This window comes from Melopsittacus undulatus, chromosome 1 (assembly GCF_012275295.1).
Source record: "Melopsittacus undulatus isolate bMelUnd1 chromosome 1, bMelUnd1.mat.Z, whole genome shotgun sequence".
Taxonomy (NCBI): Eukaryota; Metazoa; Chordata; class Aves; order Psittaciformes; family Psittaculidae; genus Melopsittacus; species Melopsittacus undulatus.
Genome location: NC_047527.1, coordinates 66,791,301 through 66,809,850, shown reverse-complemented (window position 1 = coordinate 66,809,850; position 18,550 = coordinate 66,791,301). Strand labels below are relative to the sequence as shown.

Below are 18,550 nucleotides of genomic sequence, written 5' to 3'. Positions count from 1 at the left end.
AAAATATATTGTTTCAGAAGACCAGAGTGAAAAAAGAATAAGCTTGATAAGGGAAGTGCTGTTTGTCATTGGGGATAGAAAACACTGAATTGAAAGGTGTGACTGGGTAAGAGCTCTCCCCCCGGCATACAATTCAACAAATGTTTCAGGTGAAATTCCATCTGCCCATCTCTGCCTCTTACCCCTTTCTCCTCTTCCAGATCCCAAAGTGACTTTACAGAATGAAATGTAAAAGGATTATAGAATTACTCTGTAATTATCTACTGATTGTACAAAGATCATTTCCCAGGTCTCTTCTACCTAGCAAAACAAAGAGGAAAACTTAATTTTAGCACAAAACATTCCTCATAGCAGAGATTGTTGGGGTTTTTTGTTTGTTTTTTTTGGGATTTTTTTTTTTTAAACTGCAAATGGAAGAGAACTTTGCATTTTGTCCTGATTTGTGAGAAATACACATTTTTGGGGGCTATATGATTATTTCAAATCCATGTTGATCCTTTACAGCTGGTCCACCTCCTCTTTGGCATTCAAACTAGGCTGGAATTGCACAGAGCTATATGCAAGGCTTTGATAAAAGAAGATGGTAAAGATGAAAACTGAAGCTGAATCATTGCTGTCAAACTGTTTTAGCGATTAGAAGGACGTGGGGATATATAAACACCTGACATTCATGCATGCTGAAGACTGCAGATACTGTTGATAAATGAGCTGATGGTGAATCTCTGTGTGAAGGGTCTGCAATATTAGCTCAGTAGTGAGTATATACATGTTAACTTTTTCATGACATCACAAAATCCGTTTAATATCTAAGCCTAACTGCTTCTTTTTCTGGTAGCCTCACAAGGAAGTAGAACGTTGACAGCTTGCTGCATTGATGTCAACTCTGCTACTTCCATCCTGCAACACTGACTAGCCGCAGTTCTTCATCTCTACTCCTGCGCTTTCTCACCTTTCAAAATCGCCAGCCTGTCATCTGTCCCCACTTCATTAATAGCAAAAATTATGTCAGAGAATTATCTGTTCTTAACTAGACAAGTATATATGAAGAAGCTGTTTGGCATACAGGACATCTTTATATGCTGGACCTGTTGAGCATTCATTATGGCCTAAACCCTGCTCATAACCAGGTCTTTTTTGGTCTGCAGTGCAAATAAACATGTAACACAAAATGACAGACATCCTACTGCAGAGGACAGGCAGGTTGCATGAGAAGAATATAGGTATTCTCCTAAATAATTTCAAGAACAAATTACTACCAATAGTAGTCTACAAGATAGCTTTACTGAAGGAAATAATTTTCATAAGAAGTATTTGGTGCAGCTCAAAGAAGGAAATTTAATATATTTTTACTGCCCAAAGACAAAAGATTTGAGGAGCTTTCAAAACTATACCAGTTTTATCCCTAGGTATAGAAATGTTTCATGAGAAATCTGAAGAAAAAACAAAACTTTTGTGTGACTATTGGTGTTTGGAGCCTGCAAGTCCCTCTTCTTTAATTGTTTTAATTGCCATTTGGAGCACAACAACTAAATCAGTAATTAAAATGTCAATTAAACCAACTATACATATTGTATACATAGCAAGTTTATTCCAAATATAACACTCTAAGCCAGTGATGCCCTTCAACAATCACAAAATAAAACTGAAATGAGAAAGCAATAGCTATTCAACTTCCTAATTATTTCACTGCCACCTTATAATTTCCTAACATACAAGTTTTCTTTATCATAGATACTGGGACAGATGGCCGTAAAAAAAAGCTGCCATCCTTGAGCGTGCCATCATGGCATGGTATAATCTGTGTCTCACTCTAATGAAATCCCTTCATTTGATCTTGACTGCTGCAATGAAAACTTCACTCCAGGCTGAACCTGAGACTACAGCTATTACCTGTTGGTGCAATTGACCTCACTGTCATTGTTTAGCCCAGGCTGGCAACTGAGTACCACTCAGTTGCTCTCTCACCCCCACCCTGTCTCAGTGGTACTTGGATAAGGATTGGAAAAAGGAAAAACCCGTGGGCTCAGATATGAGCAGTTCAATAACTGAAATAAAGTAAAATGAAATGATGATGGTGGTGATGAAGAAGAAAAGAGAGAGAGCAAATGGAAGAGGAATAAATCCCAGGAAAGAAATATGATGCACAATACAATTGCTTGCCATCTGCTGACAGATGCCCAAGTCATCCCCCAGTAGTGATCAGCCCTTCTCAGCCAACTTTCCCTTTCACCCTCCCCAGTTTCTATACTGAACATGACGTTCTATGGTATCGAATACCCCTTTGGCTAGTTTGTGTTAACTGTCCTGGGTGTGCTCCCTCCTGGCTTCTTGTGCCCCTTCTCACTGGCAGAGCATAAGAGACTGAAAAGTCCTTGCTTTAGAGCAAGCACTGATTAGCAACAGCTAAAACATTGATGGTTTTGATTATTCTCACACTAATCTATTGATTATTCTCACACTAAATCCAAACCACAGCAGTGTGAAGAAAATTAACTATGTCAGCCAAAGCTAGGCCATTGTGTATGTAGTTCAAGCATGTTTGTTTTCAGTGGCACAATCTTGTTAGCTCTGCTAATTAAACTCTGATATCAGTGAGAAATGGATTTCAATAATAGAACCACATAAGAGCAACTTTCCTCCCAAATGTTACACAGATGAAATACATACTTTTTTCTCTGCTTTAATTTTTCCAGTGGCAGTGTTAAATGTCATTTTTTTTTTCAGTACATGCCTTTCACACCCTAAATATCTTGAACTTAGTTCAGTTTTGGATATCATGTAAATTATATAAACCTTGAGGCTTAAATGTAAGCTTGGTACCCTCTGAAGATACTTTCTACTTATGAACTCTTTCTTTCCAATCTCAAATGTTCCAAATAAACTCCTCCAAACCTTGTCATAATATTTTCTCTGCTATCAGTTTAGTTAGATTGTCCTTTTCAGGCTACCAGATGCTACTGTCCAGCCACACTGTGCCATCTAATAGGCAATGGACACATAGCAGTTGCCTGTCAGAAAGATAAATAGAACTGGTTGGATGCAATTAATTATAGAAGGGATATAATTCATAAAGGAATAGGACATTCTGTCATTTCTCTTTTAACATACTAGCTAAAATACAACTTGAGTTGCTAATTGGTGTCCCTTAGTAGTAGATATGTAGGATAGAAATGTCATCCAATTTTTTGCCTTCATTAAAAATTTCCTAAAATGTTTTCTGGGAGCCTTCTGAAACTATGTTCTCCTAATTCTGCTAGATTGCATTTGGAGACTTAAGCATGAATCTACAGGAATGTGCAGATCACAGACATGACCAAGCTATAGGATACTATTTCATTTCTAAACAGTTAATGGAAGTATTGGATTTAACTTTGATTTGAATAAGCCTATCTAATTTTAGACATGCATACAGGTATGAAGATGAGATTGTACTGTCACTTTAATGAAGCTTATTCTGCTGTATATTTTTGGTAATCATAAAGAAGCAGCAAACATTTTTCTCCACCATAACCGCTATAAGATGCCTATGAAAGAATTTCATTCCATAAAGAAGCCAATTATATATATCTTGCACATATTGTAGCTTTGGAAAGAATAGTGCTGTTGCTTGTTAATCTCTAAAAGTCATTAAATTGCACATTATTTTAATTAAACAAAATAACAGATACTGCAGATGTGACTGTTATGCATTTGAAAACTTTATAGTTCTTTTTTCTACATACTCACACAAGAAATGATAAAAACATGGTGAATAGCAAAATCCAGATGATACAGATCAATAAAAAAGCTTTTTATGAGCAGCCACTGCAGCAAACAGGCACAACTGAGGCATAAGACTATAAATATCTTTTTCTTTGAGGGTACAGTTGAGTTTAAAAAAATGAAACAGGCAAAAGCCATTTTTACTATGAAATTGTGATAATAAGAAGTGCAAATAAAGGTTTTGGTTATAAGCAAAGGACAGAAGCAACATCAGAGTGCTTCTGGAGTGCTTTACCAACCCAGATGTGTTAATTTCTCCTGTCTTCCCTTTATATAGCCACACCTATTCAAAACAACATATATGGCTAATTCACTCCTAAAACGTGAATTTCTTTGAAATGCAATGTGCCACATGTTTCAGTAGCATAGTCCAAAAAAGTACTTTCACTTGTATTCTCATAGACATGTCTCTGTGTTCCCTTCATTATCTTGTTCTTATCTCCTGCAGAGGGGTGTTGAGGAACACCTTTTGCAGAGCTCCTGCTCTCTCACTAATGATCCAGAGCTCTCAGTTTCCAAAAGCAACACAGCTCTCTCACTACTGCTGGCAGAGACAGGTAGCCACTGAGACAGATGGTGTCAGCTATTGACAGCTTTTTAAAAGATCAAGGTCATAGACTTTAACTTGACTTGTGAGCTTACTCAATCATCAGACAGTGAATAACAAGAATTAAGTAAAAATAGAGCACTATGGTTTTTCTGACTTCTGCTGATGAGCTAGTGAGCCAACGTTACACTGAGTTACCCACTGCCTACACAGTGCACAGTCATATACAATTATGGTCATACACCACTGCCTCTCTGCTAAAGGTAAAAAAGTCTCATAAAGTTTCATCTTAGAGGTACTTGGTATACCTGATAGAAAAAGCTAGAGAAAGCTCTTGAGAATGACAGCATTTAAGTATTTTTTGAGGCTGAATCTCAGTCCTTAAACTGATCATTCAACTTTCTTCGCACTTCTTCAGGAATATTAAAAGAATGTAATTATTAGAACTGAAGGGAAAAGAGACTCCTTTTTCATGGGTGGCTGCATTATTTTGAGATCTGATGTCATTTGTATCTCAAAGCTCCAAGGCAGTCTCTTATACCAGCTTTTCTCAACTTGCTCTTCATTTCACAGTTTTGAGTAGTCTAGAGAAGGAAGTCAGCAAGAAACCAAATTGCCTAGTCAATGCATCCTTTTAAAACAACTCACTTCCAAGCATCTTAAAGTACTAAATATTTAACACTGGCTTTGGCTATTATGTGCTTTGCATTGTTCAAGTACCACTTCTTAGAGTGCATATATTGTGCAGAGCTATGAAGAAACAAAACAAAAACCTCATAAGCAACTACTATGGACAACATATTTCCTTTAGGAAAGAACTCATTGTAAATATACGTAAAATAGAAATATGGCACTCAGGGCAAGAGAAAAACATACCTGTGAAAAGCCGATCACTTCCCCATTTTCATCAAGGATGTTAAAATTAATGATTGGACCCTGGACATCAGGATTGCTGAAATCTGTATCACTGTAAATACGTACGACAGGAGCCCCGTTGGCATATTTTAAGGTAGACAGCACATTATAGGTGTAGTGAGCCAATGCAAAGGTATGCTGTTTTATTTTCTCCATTCCACCTACAAAAGAAAAGTAAATGCAAATGTCAGATGCTGTATCTTCATGGAAATGTAAAAAAAGACCATTTTCCAGAAGGGTGTAGCTGCAAGGAAACTAGCAGAAAACTGGTAGTTTCTGGTTCCTTTAAATAAATATACAATTTGCAAATGTTTGTTTCATCATACAAGCTTCAGAAGTACTGTTAGGATTTATCTATAATTAATCTACTGTAGAAACTAAAGTTACACTGAAATATAGTCAGGTGCATTACAACATTGATAGTTCCAGTCTATAAATATCACTAAGATGTTTTGGCACAATTAATTTGAAAAGCAAGTTTTGCTCAAGATCTGGCTTTGGAAATCATGGGAATGAGGCAAAAATCCTAACAGCACAGAAAGCAAATTGTTATGTTTAAGATAAAATAAAAATGACAAAATTCTAAATGTAATGACAAAATACAAATGTCATTCTACAAGGCTTAATTTACTTGAATATTGAAGAAATATTCTTCCAGGTCTGCTCTTTTTGTAGAAGAAAAAGAAAGAGGATGTTGTGAACGCCTCATTGACTACACCCATGCAATCTTTTTGCTCCAGAGAAGATTTACAAAGAAATTTCTAAAGAACTTGGCCTTAAGAAAGCATGAAGGAAGCTAAAGCATAAGCTTCAGGTACAAACCCAGCCATTTCAGTCAAAGAACATATTTAATCCTAGTTGAAGAGTTTTGATATTCACTGGGATAAACTGCTGACAGGGGACAAGTAACAGTATGACAATAAATACAGTATAAGAAAAGGAATAACCCTAATGAAATGGTAATCTATGACTTGGAACAAGAGAAGTACAAGTAATTTTCAAAGCACAAACTGAAAATATATGAATTTGCATCTTTATAAAAACAATTAGAAGATAACAATACGATCTCAAAGTAGTGTAGGAAACACAGAAGGCTAACAACATATTTAAACCCAATCAAATCTCCACTGAAGACAGCTGGAGTTTTGGCTAAAAATCCAAAGTTTCTGTCATGCACACTATGCACTGCACTATTGTAGGCCTACATCATGTGGGAAAGAAAAGAAAAGAATAATTTCCTCAAATGTCCCTTGAAAAACAATAGTATTTTTCTGCCTGGATTTAGACTCAGAGTATTCAGTGCAATGTTGAGTATCTTATTTGAAGTGCATGAGCATTTCTGCAACTAAAAATGTGTTTGAAATTTTCTTTTCTTTCTTTTCTTTTTTTCTTTTAACAGCATAACTATGACTTGCACAGTTCTGTGCATACAACTTTTATATCTGAGTATCTGGAAACTTCTACAGTCTGATATAAGAGCTTTTGGAGAGAAATCTTGTAATCTGTTTGTTAACTTTTGTCAACTCGTAAAAAGCCTGTATCGTTTATGAATGTATATAAAGGAAAAAAATACTTTCCCCTGACATACAGAAAAATTACAGCAACTTCTGCTATTTCACTTTTCTTCAACCTTCTATATTATGTGCTATCTCTTAGATAAGCTAGAAAAGCAGATAGTAAAAACATAGAAACAGATTAGATATAAGACAGAAGCACATTTTTGTGATGCTAAAGAATAATAAAGAGGAATAAGATATTTAATGAGATACTAACGCACAAAGTACTTTCAAGGATTGTTGCCAGAAACTAATCAGTACAATTTCTAGATGTTAGCCACAGTAAACTTGGCAAGAATCTCTAGAACATTTTGGTCTGAAACACAATTTTTATATTCTGAGTCTCTAAGAATAAAAGATTGCCTAGTCATTGTTTAGTAGAAGTTAAGAGTCTTGAAATACTTTTAAGAATAATAAAAATAAAGGTCTTTCTCAGCATTTGCCAGAAAGTAGCTGTCTTAAGAGACTTCCTTATCAGCTTCTAAGATGTCTGTAATCTCATTCAGAGCATTTCCAAGTTGGCAGGAATCTTTTAATGGAAGACTAAACTACTGTCCTTGTGTCTTGTTGAAGAAATCTCTTATTCAGAAATTTCAGTCTCTCATTTACAGCAACCATCCTGCTATCATTTCTATATTGTCTTCAGCCTTTCTGTTTTATAGTTGCTTAATCACATTTCCTTGTTCATTAGTGAGAAGCTGATGAGCTTCTTAATTATTTATTCTGACAAATCCAAATGCAATAGCCTGCAGTTGCTTTGCTGCCTTCTGATTGGAGAGAGGAAGCCGTGTTGCCACAGTCCCATATTTTTAGCAGCAGAATAGGTTATGATTAGGTCTGATGTCACAGAAAACCTTATGAAGCAACTGCCAGCAATCTGAAATTTGTTCTGACAGAAAAAGGGGTATATTCAGAAAATAGTCTTGATTTCTTTTTATTTTGTTAAATAAAATAATCCATACTGTGTCCTACATAAATCATCTCACTTTTCCCACTAGGGAAAAGAATGTGGGGAAGAGAAAATAAAAACCAGAACAAATCTTTTAGTCTCATATACAGGGATGACAAAAATAAAACCCATTGCTTGACTGAATCTGACTCAATTAAATGTGAGCGTAACTTCTTACATTGTGGTTGACTTGGTATTTATTAGCTTATTGCATTTGTGCATTTTACCTTCTCTCTATACAGAACTCTGGTTTTATGACCTGTTCCTTGACTGAATACTTTGAGACTTGTCCCAAGCTGCCTGTTTGGGATAAAAGAAGTAGCATATCTTAAACCTTTCCGAAGACTTACAGCTTGGAACAATAATCAACACTTCATCTCAAGAAGATGCTGGGAAGGACTCGAGTGCCCTGACATCCTCTTACTTAATGGGTTTTATTCCTTATCATTGCATTGTTTCATTAAGGTGAATTGCATCTAGTTGCTCCTAAAATGATTTTAAAACGAAGAGCAATTTATGCATTTTGTAATTTGAATCAGAATGAATCTGACATAGTCTAAATTACACCAGATAAAGTCTATCTAACATCATTCACTGTATTTATGTGTGTAGGAACACATTCAGCACAAAGGATGCTTAAAGTCCACAATTTGCACTCAGTAACGACTTCTATGTACAGTAGGAATGCAAGGCCTTCCCTGTTAAAAGGGAAACACCTGTATTTCTGTGGATTAATACTTTCATATTACTTTGTCTCATGTGTATGTTTGGATTTGACATTAAGCCAAACATTACCATGCAATTAATTCTTCTTCCCAATACCACTTAATTTTTCACACTATTGGTTGCACAATGAATGCCATATATTTTTGCAGTGGCAAAGTTATGAGCAGAGGAGACTGATAAAGAAATATTATACTTTTGTGTACAAACCACCTTGCCAAAGTACTCTAGTAAACCTGTGGAGATGCTGATGTATGTTTGCACACTAAAACATCCTGGCAGGTTAGCACCATCTCAGACCTACCATCCCATCTCATACTGCAATTTGTATTGCTATGAAATGGATATTGCTCCAGTATGGAAAATTCATAGTTCCAGTGCACTGGCTAATCCAGAGATAAACTTATGATGTCAGCTCTTCCATAGGAATTGAATGCATGCATGTGCTTAACCACAGAAACCTTTCAGTCATCTGGAAGAGAAGGGTAAGTTATCTCACATTTAAAAGAGGGTTCAAACTATGTGCATTTAAAATATCCACAATTGTCAACATGGTACTGTTAATCTGCTGCTTGGCTTGCCTAGTGATAACGTTTGCATTACTTCTGAGTAATGCCTTTCAGTCAGTATAGACCTAGTTTCGCATTACATAAATGGAAAACATTTAATGTCATACAAACTCCTCTCTGAAACAACCACGATTTCAGTAGCTCAAATGTTCAAATGTTAGTTCTTCCTGAAAGAACTGTAGACAGGTAGGCATAAGTCAACATCTATAAAAGATTTTGAATAAAGAGATTAAGATAAAGAAGAGCTTGAAATTGAGCCTCTAGAATGAAAGCTTTAGTGCTTAAGGTTTTCAGGCTGTGCTCAGAAACTTCTGTGATCTGCATTCAAATACATTTCTTATCTGTCTTATTATGAGAAATTAAATACTGGAGATAAGGAAGATGAGAGGCATGAATCAAATATACCGTTATTGTTCTAACTTGCTGTGAAAAAAAATCACAGAAAATGAGGTTTAGAGTGAACAAATACTGTGTTACTCCAGTAAATCCAAAATCACATATATCTTTGGATGAGAAAAAGATCAATGTGATTCATTATTCTTCATCATTACCTAGCAGAGAGCAAGGCAGAGAAATGATGAGCTTAAATCTCAGCAAGCCAATCAGCAGGGAGCGAAACCAGGATGTAGCCACCTTCTAATAAATCCCAAACAAGACAGATCACCATGTCGGAGCTGTGAGTCAATGTGCTAATGAAGCCATGTAACCTGTAAGTCCTGTTCAACATTTGGAGTCCTTCTTCTTCCAAGAAGCATACATTAATTTCTTAATTTGATGTTCTTTTATGTGTAGAATTAAATGTCTCTGACTGAAGTCTGTCACTTAATTTTATTTTCCCAAAGAACATTTCCTGAGGATGAACTTGGTAATGGTAGCTTCATACATCTCTGATGCAAATTTGAGTGCTTTGGCTTAAAACCATATTAAACAATGTATTCTAAACACTGCTATTTTTTAGCAATCCTGCTTCAAACAAATGCTGCAAACACAAAAAATGAAATATTCATAAGATGATCCAACTCCCTGCCCCACAGTGCAACCCTGAAATGTTATAAATACAATACTAGAAGAACAAATAATGAGAAGAAAATATAATCAACTTAGTAAGAAAGCTTGATCACTCATCCTCTGTTATGTCTCCTACATTCATCAATAAAAATATTAAACATAGACATTCCTGAAGGTTTAGGGTTTTTTCCCCTATATTATGAGAACAGCTGTTGCAACTCTAGCTACTGCCTGTTTGCCACAGTAAGAAGAAGCAGATGCCTGGAGGAAAAAATATATGAAAAAAGGATGTAACTTCTAAGCAGCCACAATTGATAGTTTAAAGATTAAACGGGATAGGAACCAGAAATACATGAAAATGAGCCTACAGGTTGACTAACAGCAGCTAAATGTTACTTTCAAAGACAGAAAAAAGGGTATAAGAGCTCCTTGTGGAACTCAAACATTAAAATTAATACATTAACATTTCCTTGGTGTCAACAGAAAGTAGCTCTTCTAACATAATAGCATTACAATATTGGTCATAAGCATTAGCAAATCTAATTTATTAAAACTCAAAATAAAACCCTGTAAATGGCTTATCAGCAAATTCATAAACTATCCATCATCTACACTCACAGAAAATGCATAAGCCATGGCCAGATTTCAGACCTCTTATTCACAGCGACTCACATGAACAGTCCAATCAACTTTATCCATAAAACACATGTAAAAAAAAATTGACTTGGGGAACACAAAGAGGTGTGGACGATGACCCTTTCTGCAATGAGGTGACCTCATTTGTGAGCAAGGGAAAAATCTATGTCCCTAGAGGTCATTTCTATGTCCAAAAAATAAATACCTTGTCATACATGGAAAATTTCAGTTATGAAGTTTTTTTTTTTTTTTTAATTAAAAGTACATAGTTTTATTTGAATTTACATAATAGATTTGCAAGAGTCCATCTCACAAGAATCACAAGTCCATCTAAAGTTTTGACCTGGATACTGATCTTGTAAGATGGACTCTCGCAACTCGATTATGTACTTTCTGTGTGTCCAAAATGGAGAGCCATGAAGCATTCTCAATTTTACTAAATCCACGTAGAATTCAGTGACTAATATGGGGACCTTTCACTGTCTCAACACTAACTCTGCATAATAGCTTAAATCCTTTTATTCTCCTCCTTCTCCCACACCATCTCAATAGTTTAAGACTGTGGGAAGCAACTGCTTAATCCTCTATTCAGAATGTTATACCGAAACCAAACATGAAACCCATATTCAGTGTTTATCTTAATGAACAGAAGGCTCTTTGATGCCCCATCTCCCACTTCTTTAGAGCAGCTAATTCAAGCTCTGTTTTAGTGCAGTGAGAGAAGTTTGAAGGCTTTGTTCTGAATAAAACGAGCAGTGCATTCTGAAGAATCAGCTCCTAATTTTCAAATATCCCAATGAGAAAATTTTATTTGTTTTTACTTCTTGGATTACTTTAAGAGAAGGGAAGTTGTATGTGCAAACTGGCTGACTCACTTTTGGTATAGCTATTTTAATTACAGGTACAGTTCAATTTTGGTTAACTGCTTGTTAGACTGAAAACTGTCTAAGAATTCAAATAAGCTCCAGATAAGATATATTTAATTTGCTGTTTGCTACTGGTATGAGATCTTTTTTTTTGAACCAGGGGGATGTCTGTGTGTCTGTCCATCCTTTTATTCTTCCATGAGCTCAAGCCATACTCTCAGCAGAGGAAATGATTTCAGGATGGCTTTTCAAACCATAAAACCAGCAACACTAAAGGGGAGGCTTTCTTGAAAAGGCAGTGTTTTGCACACCTCATGGAAGCAGCATTAAAACTACATCTCCAGAGTGCTGGATGACATGAACTCACAGAGGCTTCTGTGAGAACAACAGAATCCTCCCTGAAAACACATATTTATGTGATACTTGCGTTTTGCCTCCAAAGGTTTCATCTCCTAAGGTTTTTCTCAGTCCAGCAGAACAACTTCTGCTTATGATTCTGTTATCTTAAGGACTAAATGCAAGCGAAGCTTGTACTATAAAGGCACATGAATTCTCCTGGTAGCTGTTAGAAACCTAAATGTAACATACAGACCTGTTTTCTGCTTATTATAAAAGTGGCTCTGTCCTTTGTTTAATGAAGCCTGCTATGCAGAATTCCTTGAAGTCAGCATGTGAAAGCTTTACTACTGCTTCTTTCCTGGCATTTTTAACTCTTTACAACTAGAGATGCTAATATGAGGCAGAACATAAAATTCTTTCTTTGTCCTGGGGATTTAGAAGATGTAAGATGAGGCAGTAAGTCTTAAATTTTTGAAGTCAATAAGACTAATCCAGCACTGAATTTGCATGAACACTTATTTATTTACTTATTTATTCAAGTTAACAACAACTTTTTTATCACTTTAATGCAGTAGAAGGAAAACCTTTCCCACCTTCTGCTCAATCAGGGGGTATGATAGCATCATAGGTTTGCAGTTAAGTACGATTCTTTCTTCAGATAACTTTTCTATAAGACCCAGTCACCAGTACAACTTGATGGTCTCATGACTTTCTAATGGCTCTGCAGTTTTATGGGTTGTTTGTTTTTGTTTTCCCCTGGGGCAAGATACAGACCAATGGAGACAAACAACTCGCACAAAAAATAAGCTGAATATAAAGACAAATCCAAATGTGTTTTTCATAGGAGGAAATCTTTCCCTCAGCATCAAGAGAACCCTTTAAAATATTCTGAAAAAAGTCAGTTTCTTTCCTTTTCTTTCCAAGATGACAGATCCCAATTTAAAGCCTTGATAGGATATAAATCAGTTCTGTTTCAAAGCTCACCATGCCTGCATTAGGTGAAGAAGAATGGGCAATCATGTGCAGAAACCTCACAGTTCAGTACCCACCAGTTTGACTCTACCTGCCTACAGGTTTTACGTTAGCAATACTTTTAACATAATGTTTCTGGAACCTCTTTGTTGGTGAAATGCTTTGATACCCAAGGCAGCATATTGATTTGCAGTCCAGGTTTTCTCTGCCTGATAATACTGGTTGGACACATTTATTTTTTTCTCTGGCAATCTCTGAACCACAGCTATGGCTGACAGTGTATGAAGTAGTGGGGATGATCCGTGTTTGTTCTTGTGGAGCCTTTGTATCCACTCTTTCTAAAGCTTCACAGAGCTTTCCAATCACAGCAACACAGGAAATACCACAAGTTCATTTAATTAACCCAAGAAATATGACACACAAAAAGAAGTTTCCAGACAACAAATTCTAAGTTCTGATGTTGATTAGTGGTGGAATAAGGAAGAAATACACTCAATTTTTCCATTCTGTATCTGTAACATTCAGGAACATTGAAAGTTGGCAAAATCAGGTCTAGCCATTACTATGTTATGCATTCTCAAGCTAAGTCTCTGCTGGGTAAGGAACTAGCAGTGTCATTCATGATACAGAGGTAATAAAGCAGCAACAATGAATTCTAAAAACTGCTTTGAAATTTTCTTGATTTGATGCCTTAATCATAAGGAAGCATTCAGTTGTTGCAGTTTAAGCCCAGCCAGAAGCCCAGAACCATACAGCCACTCTCTCACTTCCCCTTCCTTCCTCCCCCAGGTCCAGGAGGAATTGGGAAGAGAATTGAAAGAATGTAACTCCCACAGGTTGAGATGAGAATAGTTCAGTAACTAAGGTATAACACAAATCACTACTGCTACCACCAATAATAATAATGATAAGGGAAATAACAAGGGAAGAGAATACAATTGCTCACCACCCGCTGACTGATATCCAGCCTGACCGAGGCAGTGATCTAGCCCTTCTGGGCTTCTTAAACAAGCAAATGTTTTTTTACTCAATATCTACATTATTACCACAAAAGAGATGTTTAATTACATTTCAGAAACATCTGAATTCTTTATTTTTTTACTGCTGTTTTTATTGACTCTACCCCAAAGTCACAGTATTATCTCTGCTTTACATCACTCACTATTCTTGTGAAGACCAAAGGGTGACCTGCTGAGACACTTCCCTTCATGTGGCCATCTTTTCTGCCTGGATGTGGCAGGCTCAGAAGTTTTTATGTATATGTTTATATATATATATTTATATGTATATGGTATATATATGTTTATATGTATATGTTATATATATAATAACCTCTTGAAGTTATTAGCAAAGTTTATGAGACAGATGTGCAAGCACACAATAACATTTCACAGATAGTGAAAGGAAAAACTGAGAGCAAAACATGGCTACTTTGCTGCAATGCTGTACACTCTGAACGTACAGGTTAGAGCAACGATGTTACAGTCCCAGTCTTACTTCTCAAGAGTTTGTTCAATAAAAGTGAGCTGACAGTACTTCTTAAAGTACAGCCATTGCTGAGGGACATTCAGCAACAACCTCTGTAAAACAGTATCAGTGTTTTTATTAGCAGAAAGTCCTGCAGTGTTGGCTGGCATAAATTAACTTTCAGCAGATTGTCATTAAACTGCTTGTTGCTATGAGCTTCTGAAATCCACTGAACCTAAAATACCGTGTGCTCTCCGAGTCATGGGAGTGATGAGTAATAAGATAGCGTGGTGGATAAAGACTGAACATCTATAATTTTGTAAGCACAGGCTAGTTATTTTAATAAATAGCACGCCCAGAGTGCAGATCTCTTAAACAGAAGACTGAAAGAGAAACCTAAGGTAGAAAATATGAATATTATAAAGTAATTTATCCTAGTTGTTGCTTCCTTTTGAAGACTGTAGGTAGTACACTTCAGAAAAAATTAACCACTTTTGGTATTACATCAGCTTCAATAAGATGTAACCCCATAAATCAGTCAGAGTCTGTACTTCAGATTCAGTTCAGAGGAGCTGAAGTATTTCAAGACATGAGCAATTCTTGTGTGTACCACTTGCTGTCTCATGCTGTAAATCAAGACCTACGGTAAAACAGAGAACTGCCTCTGAAGACAGACTTAGACAAGGTTAAAGAAAACACTGATCCAAATAAGGCATTGGTGAAGGATAAATTCTACCAGCTTGGAGAGAGCCACTGTCAGGGAAGAGAAGCAAGGCAGCATGCACTTAGGAAGCCCTAGCCTATTCACATGGCAACCCATTATGCTTGAGTTCTGCAGAAGTGAAGGAAGAAGAGTAGGGACTGCTGCTGTTGTGTCAAATGAAAGACTTTAGTGTTAAGGTGTTAAGAAAAGATCTAAAAAATGGCTTAAAAATACCCATAAAACAGTTTCCATATCATTTTCATTTCAGATATTTTTAACAATATTCCTTTAGAAAAGAAGGTCTAGCTCAAGGCATTGCTCAACTTTTCAGGTGAAGGAGAGGAGGCAAGACATCAGAGGTTCCTCTCCCTCAAAGGATGAAGCTGTAACATTCACAAGGAGCGTGGGAGCCCAGATTCACTTATCTCTTCCCTTGAGGTGCTTCAGACTCTAGTTTGTCACCAGACATAACAATAAAACAATACATTTTACTTCCCTGGTTTCTTTGGAGCTCTCAATTTTTTTGAATGCTTTTTCTTGAATCCTGACACATTACTAAAGTGTAATATTGGCTGCTGCTATTCAGACTGTTCTATGAGATCCATATTTTAAGATGCTAAAGAACACTGCTAGTTCTAATGAAGGGAAAAATCAGAAATATAGTTCTTCCTGTATTTTCTGGTTATTTAGCTATTACTGCCATACACTTCCTTCTTTCTCTGATGTGGCATATTTGCCAAAGACATCTAGAATGCAGAAACACACCCTTTTTTTTTATTTAATCAATGGAAATACTCAGTATATATTGAGAGTTTTACTAAGGAATAAATATATTTAAGGAAATAAATACACAGAAAAAACTTGTTATTTTCTTTTTCATTCTTGCCCTACAAATGAAAAGTGCAGTCTTGCTTCTGCAAGAAAAGTAGGAACATGAAAAGAGATTTATATTTAAAGCATCATGAAATAAAAATGCTTATACATTAATCACAGTATATATAGCTATTATACCAGAGCCTGAGTGCTAGTGCTGTTGGCAAAGAAAGTTGACGCAAGCTGAACTGCATGACCTTTGGCTACACAGAGGTGTGGCACAACATGCAATATGCAAATTCCATAATATGAAGCAAAGAGTCTGTTATATTACTTTAGCCATGAATTTAAAAGTTGTTGAAATATGCTCATCTAATACTTTTTCTTATTGCCGTGTTGAAAGATGTTTAACTAAATGGGACAATTTGAATATCTTCAACTGTAGACGATGAGACCTCTTCTTAGATAACCTTGGCTTGGCTTAGTCTCCCTAGCTGAGCAATTAGAAGCCCTGTTTTGCAACTGAAATGACCCAATCCTTTTAAAGATTATTTAGTCTATTCCACTTATTAAGTGACTTTATGCAACAGATACCCTTTCTGAATTGAACTAATCAGAATGGCTATTTCAGGCTGCCCAAACTTCTAATATTGCTAGACTCAAGACTTCTGGTCTGATCAGATGTTAAGGTTTAAATCCAGCCAGCAGCTAAGTACTATGGAGCTGCTTGCTCACATTCCTCCCTTCCCGGGTGAGATGAGGAAGACAATCAAAGGAATGTAAAACCCATGGGTTGAGATAAGAACAGTTTAATAACTAAAGTACAATATACTACTACTACTACTTATAATAATAATGACAAGGGAAATAACAACAGGAGAAAATACAAAACTGAAAGGGGAAAGGAAAAGGGAAAAAGAGAAACCAATAAACACAAGTGATGCACAATACAGTTGTTCACCGTCTGCTGACCAATACCCATCCCGACCAGAGCAGTGATTAGTCTCTTCCGGGTAACTCCCCCGAGTTTATATCTTGGGCATGATGTGCTGTGGTATGGAATACCCCTTTGGCTAGTTTGGGTCAGGTGTCCTGTCTCGGCTCCCTCCCAGCTTCTTGTGTCCCTCCTCACTGTCACAGCATGAGAGACTGAGAAGTCCTTGATCAGGGTAGCTGCTACTTAGCAACAGGTAAAACATTGGTGTGTTATCACCATTGTTCTCAGACTAAAGCCGAAACACAGCACTGCACCAGCTACTAAGAAGAAAATTAAATTTTATCCCAGCTGACACCATGACATCAGGTCTTTGGTGGCCTTACATCCTTAGGACACAATCCTACAGGAACTATATCCCTCTAATGTGGTACTTTGAGAGAGATACAAGACACCAAATTCAAAACAGCAGCTTACTTCAGACTAATTAGGACTGCAGTGATTAATCAAACTGTTCAAACGTCTGACTGCAAAACCAAGAAGGAAACTTGAAGAAGTGTGAATTTAAATGCATGGCAATGCATTTAAAGGCTGCACGTATGAAATATTCATGTGTCTGCATTTCATGCAGAACTGGTATATTCATTTACCTCCCTGAACCTCTTCTACCTTCTTGCATATGGCAGGATATGGGGGAAAGCAATATGTAAACCGTAACAATCCCACAATATTTTGTGGGTTCCCACCCAAAAAATCTTTTACTGGTACTCAGTGGTATTTTTCTAAGGATTTCCTCATCAATAACTTTCAAAAGTTCAAGAACACTCTCAGTGTTTACTATAATGGTTTGAACTTACTAAGAAGTATTCAGAGGGAAATTTTACTAATTCAGTAAGACTAAAAGGCAACTGCTAGTATATCAACTTAGTGTCTCATTCTGGTTTAGGGTGTCCTAAAGTGACACCATGATCAGATGAAGTTTTTGTCAGATGATGTTAACCTGGAAAGTAACAAGACTTTTTCCTTTTCCCTTTCATTATAACTCCTGTTATGACTCTCACCAGAGAGCTTTTTAAAATGAGAAGGCATCAGTAAAGCTATGAAGAGAGATCAGAAAGATGCATGACCAGCTGGCCTTTTGTGGTCATGGCAGGTAGTCATCTTGAACTCCCCAGGACACACAAAGCAGTACTGACAGCTACACAGAGAGCCCTTTTCAGAAAGCTGCTGAAACTTCAGTTGTCTGGAACTGGCCTGGAAGTTTCTTTACTCTGATCAGCAGTTTTGGTTTATTTTATTTGATTCTTACCTGCTTTTAAGACCACGCTTTCCAGAATATGAGGAGCTTAGCATGTGACATACCTCTTGCTCTCTATTCTAGTAGTATTGTGTTTTACCTTTTCTTTTCTTTTAATTCTTCTTAGCTATTCTAATATCACAACTTTCACGTAATGTAAGAAGTGCAGAAAACCTACACTTTGCTCTTAAAACTTTCTGACTGTCCCATGTTCTACTATGTCACATGCCATCTCAAGACAGATGTTTCAGAGAATTAAATCACCCTTGTAAAGCTGGAGAACAGATACAAAAATAAATGGATAATTAAATAAATGTTGGCTCATGGACTTCTGTATAGATTGGTATCCTCAAGTTATGATGAATAACATGATTTTTTTAGGAAGAGTAGGAGTGATGAAGTTGGAACACTTCACCTTTCTTGACACAGAAAAGTAAAAAGGAAGGCATTATAAATCGAAGGGTCAGAAATGTTCTAATTTTATGGTTCTGCCA

General features: G+C 36.5%; 1 protein-coding gene across 1 annotated transcript in view; it reads right to left on the bottom strand.

Moving 5' to 3' along the window:
• Positions 1 to 18,550, bottom strand: part of MOCOS (molybdenum cofactor sulfurase) — a 214,441-nt gene that overhangs the window by 48,839 nt on the left and 147,052 nt on the right. The window contains exon 6 of the mRNA XM_005153576.3: positions 5,186 to 5,385. Coding sequence (XP_005153633.2) covers positions 5,186 to 5,385 — 200 coding nt within the window. The remainder of the gene's footprint in view (positions 1 to 5,185; positions 5,386 to 18,550) is intronic.